This window comes from Silurus meridionalis, chromosome 26 (assembly GCF_014805685.1).
Source record: "Silurus meridionalis isolate SWU-2019-XX chromosome 26, ASM1480568v1, whole genome shotgun sequence".
Taxonomy (NCBI): domain Eukaryota; kingdom Metazoa; phylum Chordata; class Actinopteri; order Siluriformes; family Siluridae; genus Silurus; species Silurus meridionalis.
The window spans coordinates 969,930-987,192 of NC_060909.1; the positions used below are offsets into that span (position 1 = coordinate 969,930).

At 40.8% G+C, this 17,263-nt stretch overlaps 2 protein-coding genes across 4 annotated transcripts in view; one reads left to right on the plus strand and one right to left on the minus strand.

Moving 5' to 3' along the window:
• Positions 1 to 6,439, plus strand: part of apba2b (amyloid beta (A4) precursor protein-binding, family A, member 2b) — a 113,617-nt gene extending 107,178 nt beyond the window's left edge. For all 3 annotated transcript variants that reach the window (XM_046840569.1, XM_046840571.1, XM_046840570.1), the window contains 4 exons: positions 1,054 to 1,266; positions 4,191 to 4,310; positions 4,692 to 4,832; positions 6,095 to 6,439. In XM_046840569.1, the coding sequence (XP_046696525.1) occupies positions 1,054 to 1,266; positions 4,191 to 4,310; positions 4,692 to 4,832; positions 6,095 to 6,166 (546 nt within the window). In that variant the 3' untranslated portion in view covers positions 6,167 to 6,439. The remainder of the gene's footprint in view (positions 1 to 1,053; positions 1,267 to 4,190; positions 4,311 to 4,691; positions 4,833 to 6,094) is intronic.
• A 4,728-nt stretch (positions 6,440 to 11,167) lies between these two features.
• On the minus strand, positions 11,168 to 17,070 carry sord (sorbitol dehydrogenase). The gene is made up of 9 exons (XM_046841079.1): positions 16,904 to 17,070; positions 16,776 to 16,809; positions 15,156 to 15,320; positions 14,768 to 14,927; positions 14,530 to 14,648; positions 12,886 to 12,951; positions 12,613 to 12,791; positions 12,310 to 12,431; positions 11,168 to 11,528 (listed from the first exon to the last, which is right to left on the minus strand). The coding sequence occupies exons 1-9, from the start codon at positions 16,955 to 16,957 to the stop codon at positions 11,363 to 11,365; spliced, it is 1,065 nt and encodes a 354-aa protein (XP_046697035.1). The 5' UTR covers positions 16,958 to 17,070; the 3' UTR covers positions 11,168 to 11,362.
• Between the last annotated feature and the right edge of the window lie 193 nt (positions 17,071 to 17,263).

Here is a 17,263-nt window from a genome sequence, read left to right on the forward strand (position 1 = left end):
CCAAGAAAATTGTGATTGCCTACAGTGTAGCATGGTGGTGGAATCATCATGGTCTGGGCTGCTTGAGTGCTGCTGCTACTGGATTCCAACATGTACCGTGACATTCTGAAGCAGAACATGATGCTCTTCCTTCAGAAACTGGACCGGAAGGCAGTTTTCCAACATAATAACGACCCCACACACACCAGCAAGATGAAAAAACTGCTTTGCTAAGGAACTTTGTGATGGAGTAAAAAAGTATGTCTCCAGACCTGAACCCTGTTGAGCACCTGTGGGCCTCAAGCAGAAGGTGGAGTAGCACCATGTGTCTAACATCCAGCAGCTCCGTGATGTCATTATGGAGGAGTGAAAGAGGATCCCAGCAACAACCTGTGCAGCTCTGGTGAATTCCACACCCAGGAGGATTAAAGCAGTGCTGCATCTCATTGTGTTCACACACAATATTCACACTTTACACACAGTTTTACATGTTCACTGAGGGTGTACTTACTTTTGTTGTGTTATTTAGACAGTAATGACTGTGTTGTTATTTTCAGAGGACAGTAAATCTGTACTGATACACAAACTGCACACTGACACTCTAAAATATCTCCAAGTTTTATTTCTACAGTATGGTTCCTTCAGAAAATATAATAAAATGTTTGCTGAAATGTGAGAGGTGTATATACACACACACACACACACACACACACACACACACACACACACACACACACACACACACACACACACACAGCTGCCCTGGAGCACAGAGGGTTAATATATATATATATTTGTATATTTTCCAAAACCAAAGACTTGGTATGTAGTGTGAGATTTTCTATAATGTTTTAGATCCTGATCATTTTGATTTGATTGCATCAGCAGTATGTTGAGTTTTGATTTGCTCAGCAGTTTTGCTCTCGACTTGCTGAGGTTCTTGAGTTTGTTTATTTTATCTTGTAGGTCTGCTTAAAGCAGATTTGCAGTATTTGCCTCAATGTTTCGATGCTGTGAAATAATTTGCTGCACATTTTTATTCCTTGATGTTTCCCTGGTTTTTGCCTCCTCCAGCTGCTGTTGGAAAAACAGAAGGGTGAAATTCTGGGTGTCGTGATAGTGGAGTCCGGCTGGGGCTCCATCCTGCCCACGGTGATTCTGGCTAACATGATGAACGGAGGTCCAGCCGCACGCTCAGGGAAACTCAGCATCGGAGATCAGATCATGTCCATCAACAACACGAGTCTGGTGGGGCTGCCCCTCGCCACCTGTCAGGGCATCATTAAGGTGAGCACGGGGGCATGGGGGCACATTGGCTATTGTCCATTCTGAAATAATTATGTTAATCCATGATGTGGACTTTTATCCACGTTCTGATCAGTTAGAGACCAATCAGTGCTGCTGAGGATAAAAATACTGTGGAAGGTAAAAGGCTTTTACTTGTCACATGTACATTAGTGAAATTCTATCTTCGCTTATCCCAGTGATGTTAGAAACCTGGGGTCAGAGCACGGGGTCAGCCATGATACAGTGCCCTGGAGCACAGAGGGTTAAGGGCCTTGCACAGGGGCCCAAGAGTGTCAGCTCTACAATCATGGGGCTTGAACTTCCAACCTTATGATCAGTAACCCAGAGCCTTAACCACTTTAGAACTGATCGTTTTGCACTCAAGTCTCCATCAGTTGATAATCTCAACAAAAATGAAACTGCAATGAATGAATATCAATCATCTAAATGAGGATGAGTTCCTTCTAGAGTCTGATTCATCCCTAAGTTTCTTCCTCATGAAGTCTTATCGAGTTTTCTCTCTGCCACCGTCACCACTTTCTCACTCAATACGGACAAAGTTATAGGAAAAAGTGATGAATTAGAAATGATATTATCAGTCGATTTATTTCTGTAAAGCTGCTTTGTGACAGTATGCAGTGTTAAAGGTATGAGTCGTGTCTGTGATTGACAGGAGAGAAAGAGAGCATGTGTTTCCTCCCACCTGGAGATCATGATCTAGAAATAATTACGTTTTATTGCTTAGGTTTGGAGTTTCTCTGCAAATGGCTGCCCTGAGCAGGTCTCCATCAGTGTGAGACGTGTGGGCTGTAATTAATACACTGCACTAACAACACAAACTACACAAACTACACCCCACTAACTACACTAAATCCCATAACTACCCAAACTACACCCCACTAACAACACTAACTACACTATACTAAATACCATAACTACACAAACTACACTACACTAACAACACAAAACTACACTACAATTAACCCCCTAACTACACAAACTACACTACACTTACAACACTAACTACACTAAATCCCATAACTACACAAACTACACTACACTTACAACATTAACTACACTAAATTCCATAACTACACAAACCACACTACACTAACAACACAAACTACACTACAATTAACCCCTAACTACACAAACTACACTACACTTACAACACTAACTACACTAAATACCATAACTACACAAACTACACCTCACTAACAACACAAACTACACTACAATAAACCCCTAACCACACAAACTACACTACACTTACAACACTAACTACACTAAATCCCATAACTACACAAACTACACTACACTTACAACATTAACTACACTAAATTCCATAACTACACAACTACACTACACTAACAACACAAACTACACTACAATAAACACCATAACCACACAAACTACACCTCACTAACAACACTAACTATACTACACTAACAACACAAACTACACCACACTACACTAAATCCCTAACTACACTAACTACACTAAATCCCATAACTACACAAACTACACCCCACTAACAACACTAACTACACTAACAACACAAACTACACTACACTAAATCCCATAACTACACAAATTACACCCCACTAACAACACTAACTACACTACACTAACAACACAAACTACACTACAATAAACCCCACAACCACACAAACTACACTACACTTACAACACTAACTACACTTAATCCCATAACTACACAAACTACACCCCACTAACAACACTTACTACACTACACTAACTACACAAATTACACTACACTAAATCACTACATGTCCATGAACTCCAATAACAGGACTAACTACGCCACACAACACAACACTACACAACACTACGCAACACTACACTACACTCACACAACACTACACAACACTACGCTACACTACACAAACCTACACAACACTCGCTACACTACACAACACTACACAACACTACGCCACACTACACAACACTGCACAACACTACACTACACTCACGCCACGCCACACCACACCACACCACACTACACAACACTACACAACAGTACACTACACTACACAACACTACACAACACCACGCTACACTACACAACACTCACACAACACTACACAACACTCACGCCACACTACACAACACTACACAACACTACACAACACTACGCTACACCACACAACACTACACAACACTACACTACACAACACTACACAACACTACACTACACTGCACTACACTACACACTACACAACACCACACTACACAACACCACACTACACTACACAACACTACACAACACTACGCTACACTACACAACACTACACAACACTACGCTACACTACACTACACTACACAACACTACGCTACACTACACAACACTACACAACACTACACAACACTACACAACACTACACTACATAACACAACACTACACTACACAACACTACGCTACACTACACTACACTACACAACACTACGCTACACTACACAACACTACACAACACTACACAACACTACGCTACACTACACAACACTACACAACACTACACTACATAACACAACACAACACTACACTACACTACATTTACATGTATAACATTTGGCAGAAGCTCTTATCAGAGCGACTTACATGAGTCTTATTCATACAACTGCGTAGTAGAGTGGTTGAGGGGCCCTGCTCAGGGGCCCAGGAGTGGCAGCTTGATGACACTGGGATTTTACTCACAACCTTCTGATTCAAAGTCCAATAAATACCAACACTAATATTAGATATTAGACAATAACAGATTGTACTGAGTGCACTAACAGCTCTAACTCTATTAACTCCAGTCAGTGTAATGCAGGTCCTGTACAGTACATTACAGTGTTATAAATGCTGAAACCTGCAGTTAAGCTGGACTTCCTCTTAACCTGTAATGTCTTTGACTTCTCAGGGTCTGAAAAACCAGATGCAGGTGAAACTAAACATTGTGAGCTGCCCTCCTGTGACCACAGTCCTCATCAAAAGACCTGACCTCAAATACCAGCTGGGATTCAGCGTGCAGAATGGCATTGTGGGTAGCCGAGCACCGAGCTTTAACTCCTTCAAACAACCAGATGTCACAATGCTATGCTAATGTTCCAGGGTTCATCCAGATGTTTCTACACAGATTAACAAATACTTTAGCACTTATTGGATGAATTGTATTCATACTTCATTTATAATTATGCTTTATTAATATTATTATTATTATTATTATAACTATTATTATTACTATTACTATTATTATTATTATTACTACTACTATTATTATTATTATTATTATTATTATTATTATTACTGTTATTGCTAAAGCCAAATGCAAATATGTCTGCATGTGCTAACACTAGTGTTTATTTCTGTGTGTGTGTGTGTGTGTGTGTGTGTGTGTGTGTGTGTGTGTGTGTGTGTGTAGATATGTAGTCTGATGCGTGGAGGTATAGCTGAGCGAGGAGGAGTTCGGGTCGGTCATCGGATCATCGAGATAAACGGCCAAAGTGTGGTGGCCACTGCCCATGAGAAGATTGTCCAAGCGTTGTCCAACTCTGTGGGTGAGGTGAGGACAACCTTCAGACTCACAGCTCTACAGTGTGTTATAGCTGCTGGAGCTTCAATTTCATTAGAAAGAACCTCTAGATATATAAATGTATCTCCTGGTCAGTGTGAATGCTGGATTGTAATTGGCTGGAAGGAGTTCAGGTGTGAGTTCAAAGCGTTCCAGGTCCATCCAGAGTGTGTTCAATAGCTAATGACTTTACTGAGCAACATGGAAGGACTTTTACATGTGGTTCAAATAAGAACCAGAAGGAAAAACAGCACCAGGAGTTCATTTCAACAGCTTCAGTATTAGTAGAGACGTGAACCAGTTCTCTTATTGAAACTCATGTAAATAAGTGTCATCTCGTGGGGTTTCTTTGCGGACATTTTGGAACTAGTATTTGGCGATCCTGATGGTGTAGGCGAATGTTTGGAATCAGTGCGAGTTCGATTTCAACCCCTCCAAAACTTTCTGTTCCCGTGCGCTGACCTGAACGACAAAGCCTTAATTTAATCCATTCAGTCCGTTTCATTCTGCAAACATCAATACCAGCTTTATCTACTCAATACCTGCTGTTGGATCTGTGATGATCTCAGATGTTGAGCTATTTTATGAGTTGCTCACTTTATGAGTTGAGTCTGGTTCCTCTCAAGGTTTCTTCCTCATAACATCTAAGGGAGTTTTTCCTTCATCACAGTCTCCATGCTGCTCATCAGGGATAAACACACACCATTCTCCTTCACTGTTAAATTCTGTAAAGCTCCTTTGAGATCATGTCTGTTGTGAAAACGCTATACAAATAAACTTGACTTGAATACTGGGAAGTGACCATGAGATATGGTGATAATCTTTTTATCATTATGATGCTCTCCACTTCACCTCAGATGGTTCTTCACCTCCACATCAAGCACTAACGTCCTGTAACTCCTCACACGTCGTTCCCATGTCCCACAGTGTGGTTAAATTCCCAAATCTGGTGATGGTGTGCTTCATTTGTCTATGAATCATGGTGAAAATGACAAGCTCTGCTTTCTTGGATGGAGAGACAGATGCTGGATTATCCCGGCTTTAATATATGTGGCTTGTGGTTGTGTCCAAAAATAATCCACACCACCTCGGAGAGATGAATTTCACTTATCACGGGTCGATCTTTACTGAGGAACCGAACACATCTGAACTCCGAGTTAATTACAGCTGTGTTGAAATGTAAAATCCATCATAACGACTGATCATTTACGATTGTCTTATTGTGATCATCTTCGTTTTTCTCCTCTGAACAGATCCATATGAAGACGATGCCAGCGGCCATGTTCAGGCTCCTGACTGGCCAAGAGACTCCCATGTACATCTGACCGAACGAATGACATCTGTGGAATATTTAAGACTTTCAAAGGCCACACCTCCGTCTAAAGATCTCTGTCTTTTGTCCGATCATCTCTCTTCCTTTTCTCCCCAGATAATAACTGTTGATTTTTTTTTCCTAACCCCGATATAGGGTACGTCGCCCATTTTCCAATGATTCTATGGATTTTATTCGTAACGCGTCAGACTGACCCGACGCACCGTTTTTTTTTTTCTTCTTTTCCTTATATGCAAATAAAAAGGGAGGAGCTCGTGTATATTTATTTCCGCTTCCCCTTTCACTTACTTCGTTGTATTTATTTTGAATTCTCGACAAAGCGTCTTGCTCCTGTCTGTGAACTTTGTTGGAAAGTCGTGCTGTAAAATGTTTCTTCGTTCCATCGAATACTATAGGAAAAGAAAAGCCAAGGGTGTGAAAGTCCACCCGCATAAAACACAAGAACACACGGTGACTGGATGTGGATTTGGGAAATTGATTTGAGTGGCGAAGACAAAAAAAAACCTTCAGCTACACAGCTTTTTATAGTAAACTCCTGGGAGGAATGTGAGCTTCCTGATCTGTCTGCAAACACAAGCAAAGTCGTATCCGTTCATTCCTTAAGCATTATTCTGTGGTACAAAACAAGCTTTCATTTCCCCTCTAGCAGACGCTATAAAGCCGTGTATAAATCTTACATTACATTTTTAGTCTAACACATGAATAAAAACCGCAAAACCATCAGTTATCAATGCAATTTTAAGCAACAAAAATGTGTGGAAGCACAGTGTGAGCAGAATTCACCAACCTGTACCCAAACCTAAGCTCTGACTCTGTGGTTGATGTTCTGGGTTACTGATTAAAAGGTTCGAGCCCCAGCACCACACAGCTGCCACTGTTGGGCCCTTGAGTGTGGCCCTTAACCCTTTCTGCTCCAGGTGGCACCGTATCATTGCTGACCCTGCACTCTGACTCCAGTTTCCTAACAAGCTACGATACGCTAAGAAAGAATTTCTCTCAAAGCCTCCTTGTTTCTTTCTTTCTCTTGATCAATTAGCATTGCAGGCATTAGCATTAGCGTCTCTCATTGCTGCAGCCAGGCTGATGTTTTGTGGTTTGTTTGTTTCTGTTTCTTTGCACACCTACAGCGTTAGCTGAAGTATCAGCAGTACCGACAGATTAGCATACTTATGTGTAGTCTAGTGCAGAAATGATAGCATGCATGTCTGCCTCTCGTAGCATTCGCTAGAGGAAAAAGCACATCCTCATCAATAACAAACGAGACTAGTGTGAATCTCATATGCTTCTAGTGTAGAACCACCGAGAGACACGTGCACGTTCCTTTTGTTTCTATGCAACAAACTCAGTAACGCTATGAAGATTTATTTTGACCAAAACAATCTATAAATGTCCAGAACTTTATTTTCATTGAAAAATCCGCCATGTGTGAGTCTGGGCGGTGAAGGAGTCTGATCACATCTTTTCTCCTGTTCTCCATCTTACACAAGTTCTTCTGGTTCCATCCCATGTGGACTTTCTTCCACTCATTCACTGTCACATTCCAGTTTGTTGAATGGAAACTAAAGGAACACGCATGTCTTAAAAATCAGAAAAGACGCCATAACACGCATTTCTTACTTGAGTTGCATTTGAATGAAAATGGGACAAATTGCAGTTCAACTTACTTTGAAAAACTGTGCAGCCGCTTGGCATTTTTTTAAAACTCAGACCCTTCTTTAGGGTGAATGTGGATTTGATTGGACGTGTGTTTACATGAACATATCGAGGGCAATATCTGATCATGTGTATATAGAGGCATCACTTCAGCTAGTAGATGGTCAGCTGATTTTCAGTGTTTCTAAAGTTCATCTTGGCATCTTCGCCTTAGGATTTAGGAGCAACGTCTGCGCTACCATGAACATCCCGATAAGCAAATAATAACCTACATCGCTTGAGATATTAATGGATACACTTAACCTCAACACAATATGGCACAATAAAAACGCCTGTTTTTTTACTTCAGTACAATAAATTTCCCAAGAATAAATCTTCAGGAGTCCAGAGTTGGGAAGAATAACAGAACTGAACTGTACATACAAAGCGACTCTTTACACGAGGGAACTTTTTTATATTCTGATTCATCATGAAATAAATACATCTAATTAAATGGTCATTTTTATTTGGTGGGCATTAAATTGTGTTGTTTTTGTTTATGTTTAGTTTTTTTATAACGTCAGTGCACAAACTTTTTTGTAACCCAAAAATACCACCAAATTTCATTCTAATGATAATAATAATAATAAAACATCACCATCCTGTAAATGACTTTCTATGGGAAACGCATCCACACTGTATCATATCTGGAAGTTTATTTTCGATGTGTTTTATGTCCACGTTTGTGCGTCGCTCGGCAAAAAAGAAACTCCTCCGAGTTGTGAATGTAAACGTGTTGTCGATAGTGCATCCATTACCTTGCGCAGTATTAGAATGTGTGTACATACAACACAAACATTGTTTAGTAAAAAAATAAAGAAGTGTCCAGGTTAGGAGGGCACTTACTCTGTAAACTCTCTCCCCATGTTGTGTCAGGCTTCTGCCTTGAGGAGAGGAAATAAATCCACACTGTGATCAGAAGCCTTGCAGCAGAGTACGCTTCGGGGGAATTGTGATTGAAATAAAAAGGAAACTCACAAAAGACGAATAGTTACCTGTTTTGCATGCAGCATAAATGTCAAAATGGCCAAAAAAACAACAACAATAAAGTGTAATATAAGCCCATGCTGGACTCTTGTGCATTTGTGCAGTAGATACAGAAAATTCATTTCTCTCCAACTGTTTTCTCATAACCAGAGATGAAAATGCCATTAAACTGTATGAAATGCATCACTGTAGATTAGATTTCTCAATCAATTTATCTACACACTGTCCATGAGCTTCTTTCTGAACATCCCATTCCACGTTTCTTCTCCATTTGCTCTTAGAAAAAGCTCCACTCTTCTGGGAAGATGTTCCACTAGATGTTGTGTTTATTCAGCTATAAGGGTGTGAGTAAAGTCAGATGTTGATGAAGGTGAGCTGAGAAGCAGTCAGTGTTCCACAGCTCAATAGCAGGAGATCTTCCACACCAACCCATGCATCTTCATGGAGCAGGCTTTCTGCACAGGGGTTGCATTGTCAGGCTGGAACAGGTTTGGATTTCCGAAATCTAATGAAGGAAAAATGTCATGCTTCTTCACCCCAAGAAGTCTTATACAATCAAATGTATTGCTTTGATAATAATCTGGAAGCATTTCGAAAAATAACCTCAGTCCAGTTTCTTTTCCATACTGCACAATTCACAGACGTCTCTCCGAGAAGATCATTCGGCTGATTACCTGACTGTCTTCCTGCAGGCTCCGGAGGCCTCTTCAGATAAGTGCAAGACGTTCTCATAACAGTGTGCAGAGCTGAACCCTAATCACATCGGTAACCATGGCAACCCGTTCTTATCTCGCCAAAATGAAACCCGTACTAATAAACTGCAAACTGTACATTTATCGCGAAACTCTGAATGAAACTCCACAGCACACGTTTATTTTATACCATTAATATCAGATCAATTAGTGCAGTGATATTTTATTTATTTATTTATTAGATAAAGTGATTATAGTTATACTCTTAAACCTTCCACGAGCAAAACAATATATTTCTCTCAGTCCTCTACTACTGATCCCTCCATCCTCTACCACTGCACCGCTGATCCCTCCATCCTCTACCACTGCACCACTGATCCCTCCATCCTTTACCACTGCACCGCTGATCCCTCCATCCTCTACCACTGCACCACTGATCCCTCCATCATTTACCACTGCACCGCTGATCTCTCCATCCTCTACCACTGCACCACTGATCCCTCCATTCTCTACCACTGCACCTCTGATCCCTCCATCCTCTACCACTGCACCACTGATCCCTCCATCCTCTACCACTGCACCACTGATCCCTCCATCCTCTACCACTGCACCACTGATCCCTCCATCCTTTACCACTGCACCGCTGATCCCTCCATCCTCTACCACTGCACCGCTGATCCCTCCATCCTTACCACTGCACCGCTGATCCTCCATCCTTTACCACTGCACCGCTGATCCCTCCATCCTTTACCACTGCACCGCTGATCCCTCCATCCTTTACCACTGCACCGCTGATCCCTCCATCCTTTACCACTGCACCACTGATCCCTCCATCCTCTACCACTGCACCCCTGATCCCTCCATCCTTTACCACTGCACCGCTGATCCCTCCATCCTTTACCACTGCACCGCTGATCCCTCCATCCTTTACCACTGCACCGCTGATCCCTCCATCCTTTACCACTGCACAGCTGATCCCTCCATCCTTTACCACTGCACCACTGATCCCTCCATTCTTTACCACTGCATTACTATTCCTTTTATCCTTTACCACTATCTCGCCATCCTTTACCACTGCCAAACTCATCCCTTCATCATCTACTTTACCAAAGCACCATCCATCCTTCTATTCTCTACCACTGCTCCACTCATCCCTCTCTCACTAGCAGTTTTCACACAACCTCTAACATTAGAACTTAAATGTGTGTAAACTTGTTTTTAAATTATTTACTCCCAGTTGAGTTTTAGACGAATAATATTCTTAATCTATGACCAGGAACATGAACCCGTAACAGAACATAATTTACTGATAAACTTCAAAGCACTACTGTAATTGGCTCTGGATAAACAGGTGAGACATAAACGCTATAAATGTAAATGTATTCATGCGAACTATAAAACCTCAATACCAGACATGATTTTATTCATTAATAAAGGACACTTTGTGAACCACTGAGTCACGTGATCATCCATTTCTCTGATATGTAGAGTACCGTTACCCCCTGGTGGTTTAATTACAACATACAACAGCACAACATACAACAGCTGGCAAACCTCTGCATTTGTCTGCGTTTAAGTTTGGTGTTGCCTTCGTATTTTTTTTTTTTATAAAAATAAAAAGGTCGATTTTGCAGTTGTTTATTGAAATGCAGCCGAACGTTACTGAGACATTTGATTATAAAAATGTATTTGTTTACAATCTTACAGCCTTTAAAGTGTGTTTTATACATTTATAAAATACGTGAATGTTTATTTTATGGATTAAAATTGTCTAACTGCTTGTTGAGATCATTAGTGAGAGCACTGAGTAAAGCTCTTTATGGGTTCTGATCATTTTGGTCACATTTTAGCATGACTTTGATCCCGATGCCCTGTCTGGTCGTCTCAAACGCCTGCACGGCTTGCTCCAGGGGGAAGCGGTGTGTGACCAGCGGCTTGACGTTCACACGCTTGGAGGCCAGCATTGAAATAGCCACGGGCCACCTGAACAGGGAACACAACACACAGTTGTATAAAAGTGTGTTATGTAAGATTTGGGGTAGAATGTGTAAAAACTGGAAGAGATTTTAATCAGATTTGAAAGAATTCTTTTAAACTGTTCTGGGAGAAGGAGATCCTCAGTATGTGTACTGAGTGTTTATAATATAGTACAGTAATTTAGCTATTTCATTAAACCGTTCATAAACAAATGGTATTTTTCTCACATTAGCTATAAATGCTACCTACAGGGTCTGTGAAAAGTGTGGAAACATAGTGTTTTATGGTTTCTGAGAGACCCATGCATGTTCCTTTTGTTTCTAAGCAACAAACTCAGTAATGTAACGCTCTAAAGATCCATTTGACCAAACCATCTATACATGTCCAGAACTTTACTCTCATTGAAAAATCTGCATGTGTGAGTGTGGGAGTGAGGGAGTCTGATCACATCTTCTCTTCTGTTCTCCAGCTTACACAAGTTCATCTGGTAGAGACACAAACATCCCATTTGGACTAATTCCAGTGGTTTTTGCCTTTTAATGCATGTTTCTCAAAAACGATGTTTTTCCACACTTCTGAAGGCACTGAAGGTCTGATGACGATTAAAAAATAAACCTTGTGCTCTTTGGGTAGGGAGGGAAAGTGCAAACATACTGTATATCATTTTTATTTTGTGAAAAACTAAATAATGAATGGAAAATATTTGTTGCACTGGATGTCTCTGATTTAGTATAAGAAGCTCCTTCATGGTCTCATGGCTGTTTATGTTGTACACAGTTAAACTCACGTGTTGCAGTAGCGGAACACGCCTCGGATGTCCACTTCTTTGAGAGCAGCGGTAATGAGAGGCACGGTGGCCATGTCAGCACCGAGTCCAACCAAAACAACTACACCTCCAGAGCGCGTAGCCTGTACACACAAACACACTGTTTTAGACACACTTCCTCTCTTAAAATTATGTCCTTGGATTTTTTCTTCTCCGTCGTACAGAACTGGAGATGTCTGAACTCAGACCTTCCTTCCATCCAATCACAATCCAGCATTCACAGTGCCCAGGAGCCAGTAATTGTTCTGATGTATATTAACTCACGTAGATTGCGGTTTGGATGCAGCTCTCGACCCCTGTACACTCGATGGTGACGTGAGGCATGCCCCCCAGCAGGCCGTCCACACGCTTGGCCATTTCCTGTGGTGTATCCTCTTTCTTAACGGGAAGAACAAAGTCAGCACCCAACTCTTTAGCTTTGGCCAGTCGATCAGCAGAAAGGTCTGATGGTACATGAACATGTGAAAAAATAAATAACGTTAGGATGTTTCACATTTCTGCTTTTAAAAACCTTTTATCCTTCAACATAAGGCTTACCGCTTATAACCACTTGAGAGGCTCCCATGGACTTCGCCACCAAAAGAGTGACCAGGCCAATCGGTCCTACAGGAGACAGAACATCTGAGGCTTTAACTACTCGATTCGTATTAGCAATATGACACGAGTGTGTGTGGGGGAAATATTTAAGTTATTTCATATTAAACTGCATCTTAAATAAAGATCTGAAATTTATTTATTTAGCATCTTTAACAGTAATAGAAGACGTTTAGTTTACTGGTTTAAGATGTTAAACTTCTGTTCAAAAGGTTATAAGTTCAAATCCCAGCACTCCCAATCTCATGCTCCAGCAGTACTTAAACATGCTTTCGTGGTGCACCTTCCCCAACAATTGTTTCTCTTTCTTCTTTCCTGATCCGGCTTATTCATGCTGGCGCCCTACTTCAGGATGGAGACCATTTTGTGTAAAGATGGTTCCACATAAACAGCCTGAAGATTTATGAAGTTGCTAAACAAACTCAAGAACTATGATTAGGGATTTGGACTGTAATTAATATCAACAGTTTACTACAATGGGCTCAGGTCCACGGTTTGCATGAACAGAGCTGCATTTCAGCACCAGACACTGAACAGCACCTTAACAATGATGGATCTATAATAAATGGACATTCAGGGTTGAGGATGAGGATGATGAGGTTCCGTTTTGAGGATGAGGATGAGGTTCGGGGTTGAGGATGAGGTTCCGTTTTGTGTCTGGTTCCTCTCAAAGTTTTTTTCGCATTCCATCTCAGGTAGTTTTTTTCTTCACTACAGTCACCACTGGCTCACTCATTAGGGACAAACTTACACACTAAACGTATACATTTTATAATCTCTTTATCGCTACACAAAGTGCAATATAAATTGAGTTTCACTGTTGGGCCCTTGTGCAAGGCCCTTATCCCTTTACTGCTCAGGTGTATAAAATTGAGGTGTCTGCCAAACCCCTTAATTGTATAAATGTATTGTAATGTAAGCTTCTCAAGGTTCTAAAATACGAGTGATATACAATAGCAGTAAGCATTAATTAATATTCATTTAAAATATATATAATACTAGTTAGAGGTCAACCAGTTTATCGTTTTTGCCAATCAATCAGCACCTATAACTGATGGATGAAACTATCGGCTATAACCCATGCCGTATTTCCCGGCTTCCGGTCTGCTGTCATTACAAGAGCGGCCTCTAGAGGCGAATCACTGACACCACATGCTGCTCGTTTTTACATGCTTCATTGTCGCTATATTATATTTATTATTTAAAATGTAATAATATTTAATATATTCATATTTATTTAATTCAGCACATTTTCATGATTCAGTACTGTTTTTTTGTAATAAAGTTCATTACTATTATATATTTGTATTTTTTTGATCCAGTATTCGTTAAAAAAATATCGGCCGATTAATTGGTCATCAGCGAGTTTGATCGAACCTCGCTATCAGTATCGCTATAAAAATCCACTATCGGTCGACCACTAATAATACAACCAGTACTAATAATTATAAGAAGTAGTTGTCGTCTTGTGCTATCTGCAGTATTTTTGTGTTTTTTGCTCACATTCTACAAAAAACATAACGCCATCAGGTGTTGTAGATGTAAGAGTGTAACCAGTGCAGGCTCTCAGCAGACCGGGGTATTAACCTGCTCCACAGATCAACACTGTGCTGCCCAGGGTCACTCCGCCTCGTCTGCAGGCATGAATCCCCACTGAGAGCGGCTCAACCAGAGCTCCTTCCTCATAACTCACATTATCGGGAAGCCTGCGAACAGAAATGGAGATGGAAATGGACCCGAGGAGCTCACAAATACAAAAGCCACTGCTCAACCTTTATTTGTGTGATATAGCTGAATCTGGTGCGTGCAGTTTGAGGAAACGGACTTGTAGCAGAAGTTGGCGTTATGCGTGTAGTATCTGCAGAGGTTCCCGTCGTCCGGCGGTGTGGCGCAGAAGAACACGGTGGGCGACAGGTTGTAACGGCCGGATTTAAAAAACTCATCCATTTCTCTGGGAACTCCTGGTTCGATCGCCACCCTGTCACCTAAATAAGATTCCAAAGTGTTTTATCAAAGAGCTGAACAATTTATTATTTATTAATTATTAACACCATATTAAACTTTACGGCATGAACACCGCTGATGCTGCATTAATCAGATCTAAACGTTTATGGGTGTGATATCACCTGAACACATCAGACACACTACATAATGTCCTCATGAAACCAATACGCATGAACCATTTCGGCCTGCAGGTGAATCCTGAATCAAACCTGGTTTCAGGTGAGTGACTGAAGATCCCACTTTGACCACTCGTCCTGAAGCTTCGTGGCCCAGGACCATCGGCTTCTGAACCACATAGTCCCCGATCCGTCCGTTCTGCCAGTAGTGCACATCGGAGCCGCAGATCCCCACCGAGTGCATCTGAAGTAAAACCTCTGAAAATTTAAATAGGAAAAAACCTTCTTTTTAAATACGTCAGAAAAATCCTGTAAATGAGGTCACGTGTGTGGTGGTGAGTTCGAATTTTGAGTTTCATCATCATTTATTCCTCTCTAAATGTTCTGCTTGATGTTGAACTGATGCTGAACTGTATGTTGGTGATCAGTAGATGCACCGAGCGCCGATCAGAACACGTGTAAAACAGAGCGTGGGCTCGATCCTGATTGGTGACTCGCTGCGTGTTTCACCAGTTACGTTTTTATCCTCATTAATAAAAAGAAACGACTGATTTCACTAAATGTAGTAAAAAGTGAAATATTTGACTGAAATGTAGTGAAGTTACAGTAAAAATCTCTTAAATGGAAACATTTCAGTAAAATACAGACACGTGAAAAAAACACTAAAGTACAGCAACACATTACATTTACTTCATTACTGTTCACCGCTGCTGCAGCTACTCATCACTGATAAACAGCTGTGTGTGTATGCTACAGGTCCACTTCCTGTTTTAATGTTGCTGTACATAAATTGACACAGGAGCACTAAAGGCTTAGTCTCGTCCAGCCAATACAACCATGTTGTACACTGTATATTAGCATGTATTATTAATGTAACTCGTAATAATAATAATAATTTATATTGCACCTCCTCTGAGCATGAAGACACTTTACAGTGTAGAACAATACTAAAACTAGAGCCAGTGCAGTTGCACGCATTTATATTTTATGGCATTCTGGCATACGCCCATATCAAGTGCGATTTACAAACGAGTATTTAATGGTTAAAGGCCCTGCTCAAGGGCCCCTGCAGTGGAACCTTCGTGGTGCTGGGACTGAAACTTATGACCCTTCTGAACCAATGACCACTGAACGACCACCTCTTGCATGCAGCAGTTATATTAAATTGTGCACAAAAATCAAGTTCATAACAACAAAACACACACACACACACACACACACACACACACACACACACACACACACACACATCATCTAAAACGTAATAAAAGCATGGAACTAACCAACTTTTATTCCTACAGCATGGTTCCTTCAGAGGATATAATAAAATAGTTGCTGAATTGTGAGGGGTGTACTAACTTTCGTGAGATACTGTACAAATAAACGGATAAAAGGCACAGTGACATTGAATGTGGTACGTTTCAGGGTTCATTGTAGATTATTTGATGTTTGATTCCTTACTTATTTTTTAATCAATGACTGATCATCATTCCAACATTATACTAAATACTGCACTAAACCACCCCAAACTAGCAGCTGCTCATGTTCATGCAGTATTTCAGAACATATTATAGAGTATCAGAAAGAGTCACCAGGCTGCTCATGAAACCAGAACATCTCTGCAAGTCAGCACTCAAAGGGGCAAAGGGCATTAAACACAGATCCTGCATGTGCAATGTGGATTTTTCACGTGCATTGGTGTTTTGATCGTACCATCAGGTCTAGGTTCTGGTATGGGACGTTGTTCCTGCAAATGACATTAATATTAATATTTATTAAGCGGCCAAAATAAAACTGGTTTCATTTTTATCATAGTTTAGATTGAAATGAATAAATCATACCAGCCTCAGATCTCCTTTAGTGTGCAAAACCAGGGAAAGGTTGTCCTTCTCCATGTTCTCCTTTCTCTTACTTGATATGTTTCCTGCAAAGTTGTTTAATAAACATGCAGCGGACTGCGTGCACGCGCGATTTTCCCCTATATTTCACCACCAAATGTTTCCTTAAGTCCCGCCCCCCTCACTCTGATTGGCTGACCTTTTCCGCCTCTCAGCCGTGATTGGTTACTGCCACTTGTCTGTTTTGCACAACAACACGACATTGAGGAAGCAGGAAAATTTTTCAATTTAAAAAAACTCAAATATTTTCTCTGTTTCTGTCTGTTTTCTCATTTTTTTCTCAGTTTATGTTTTTTTTGTTCT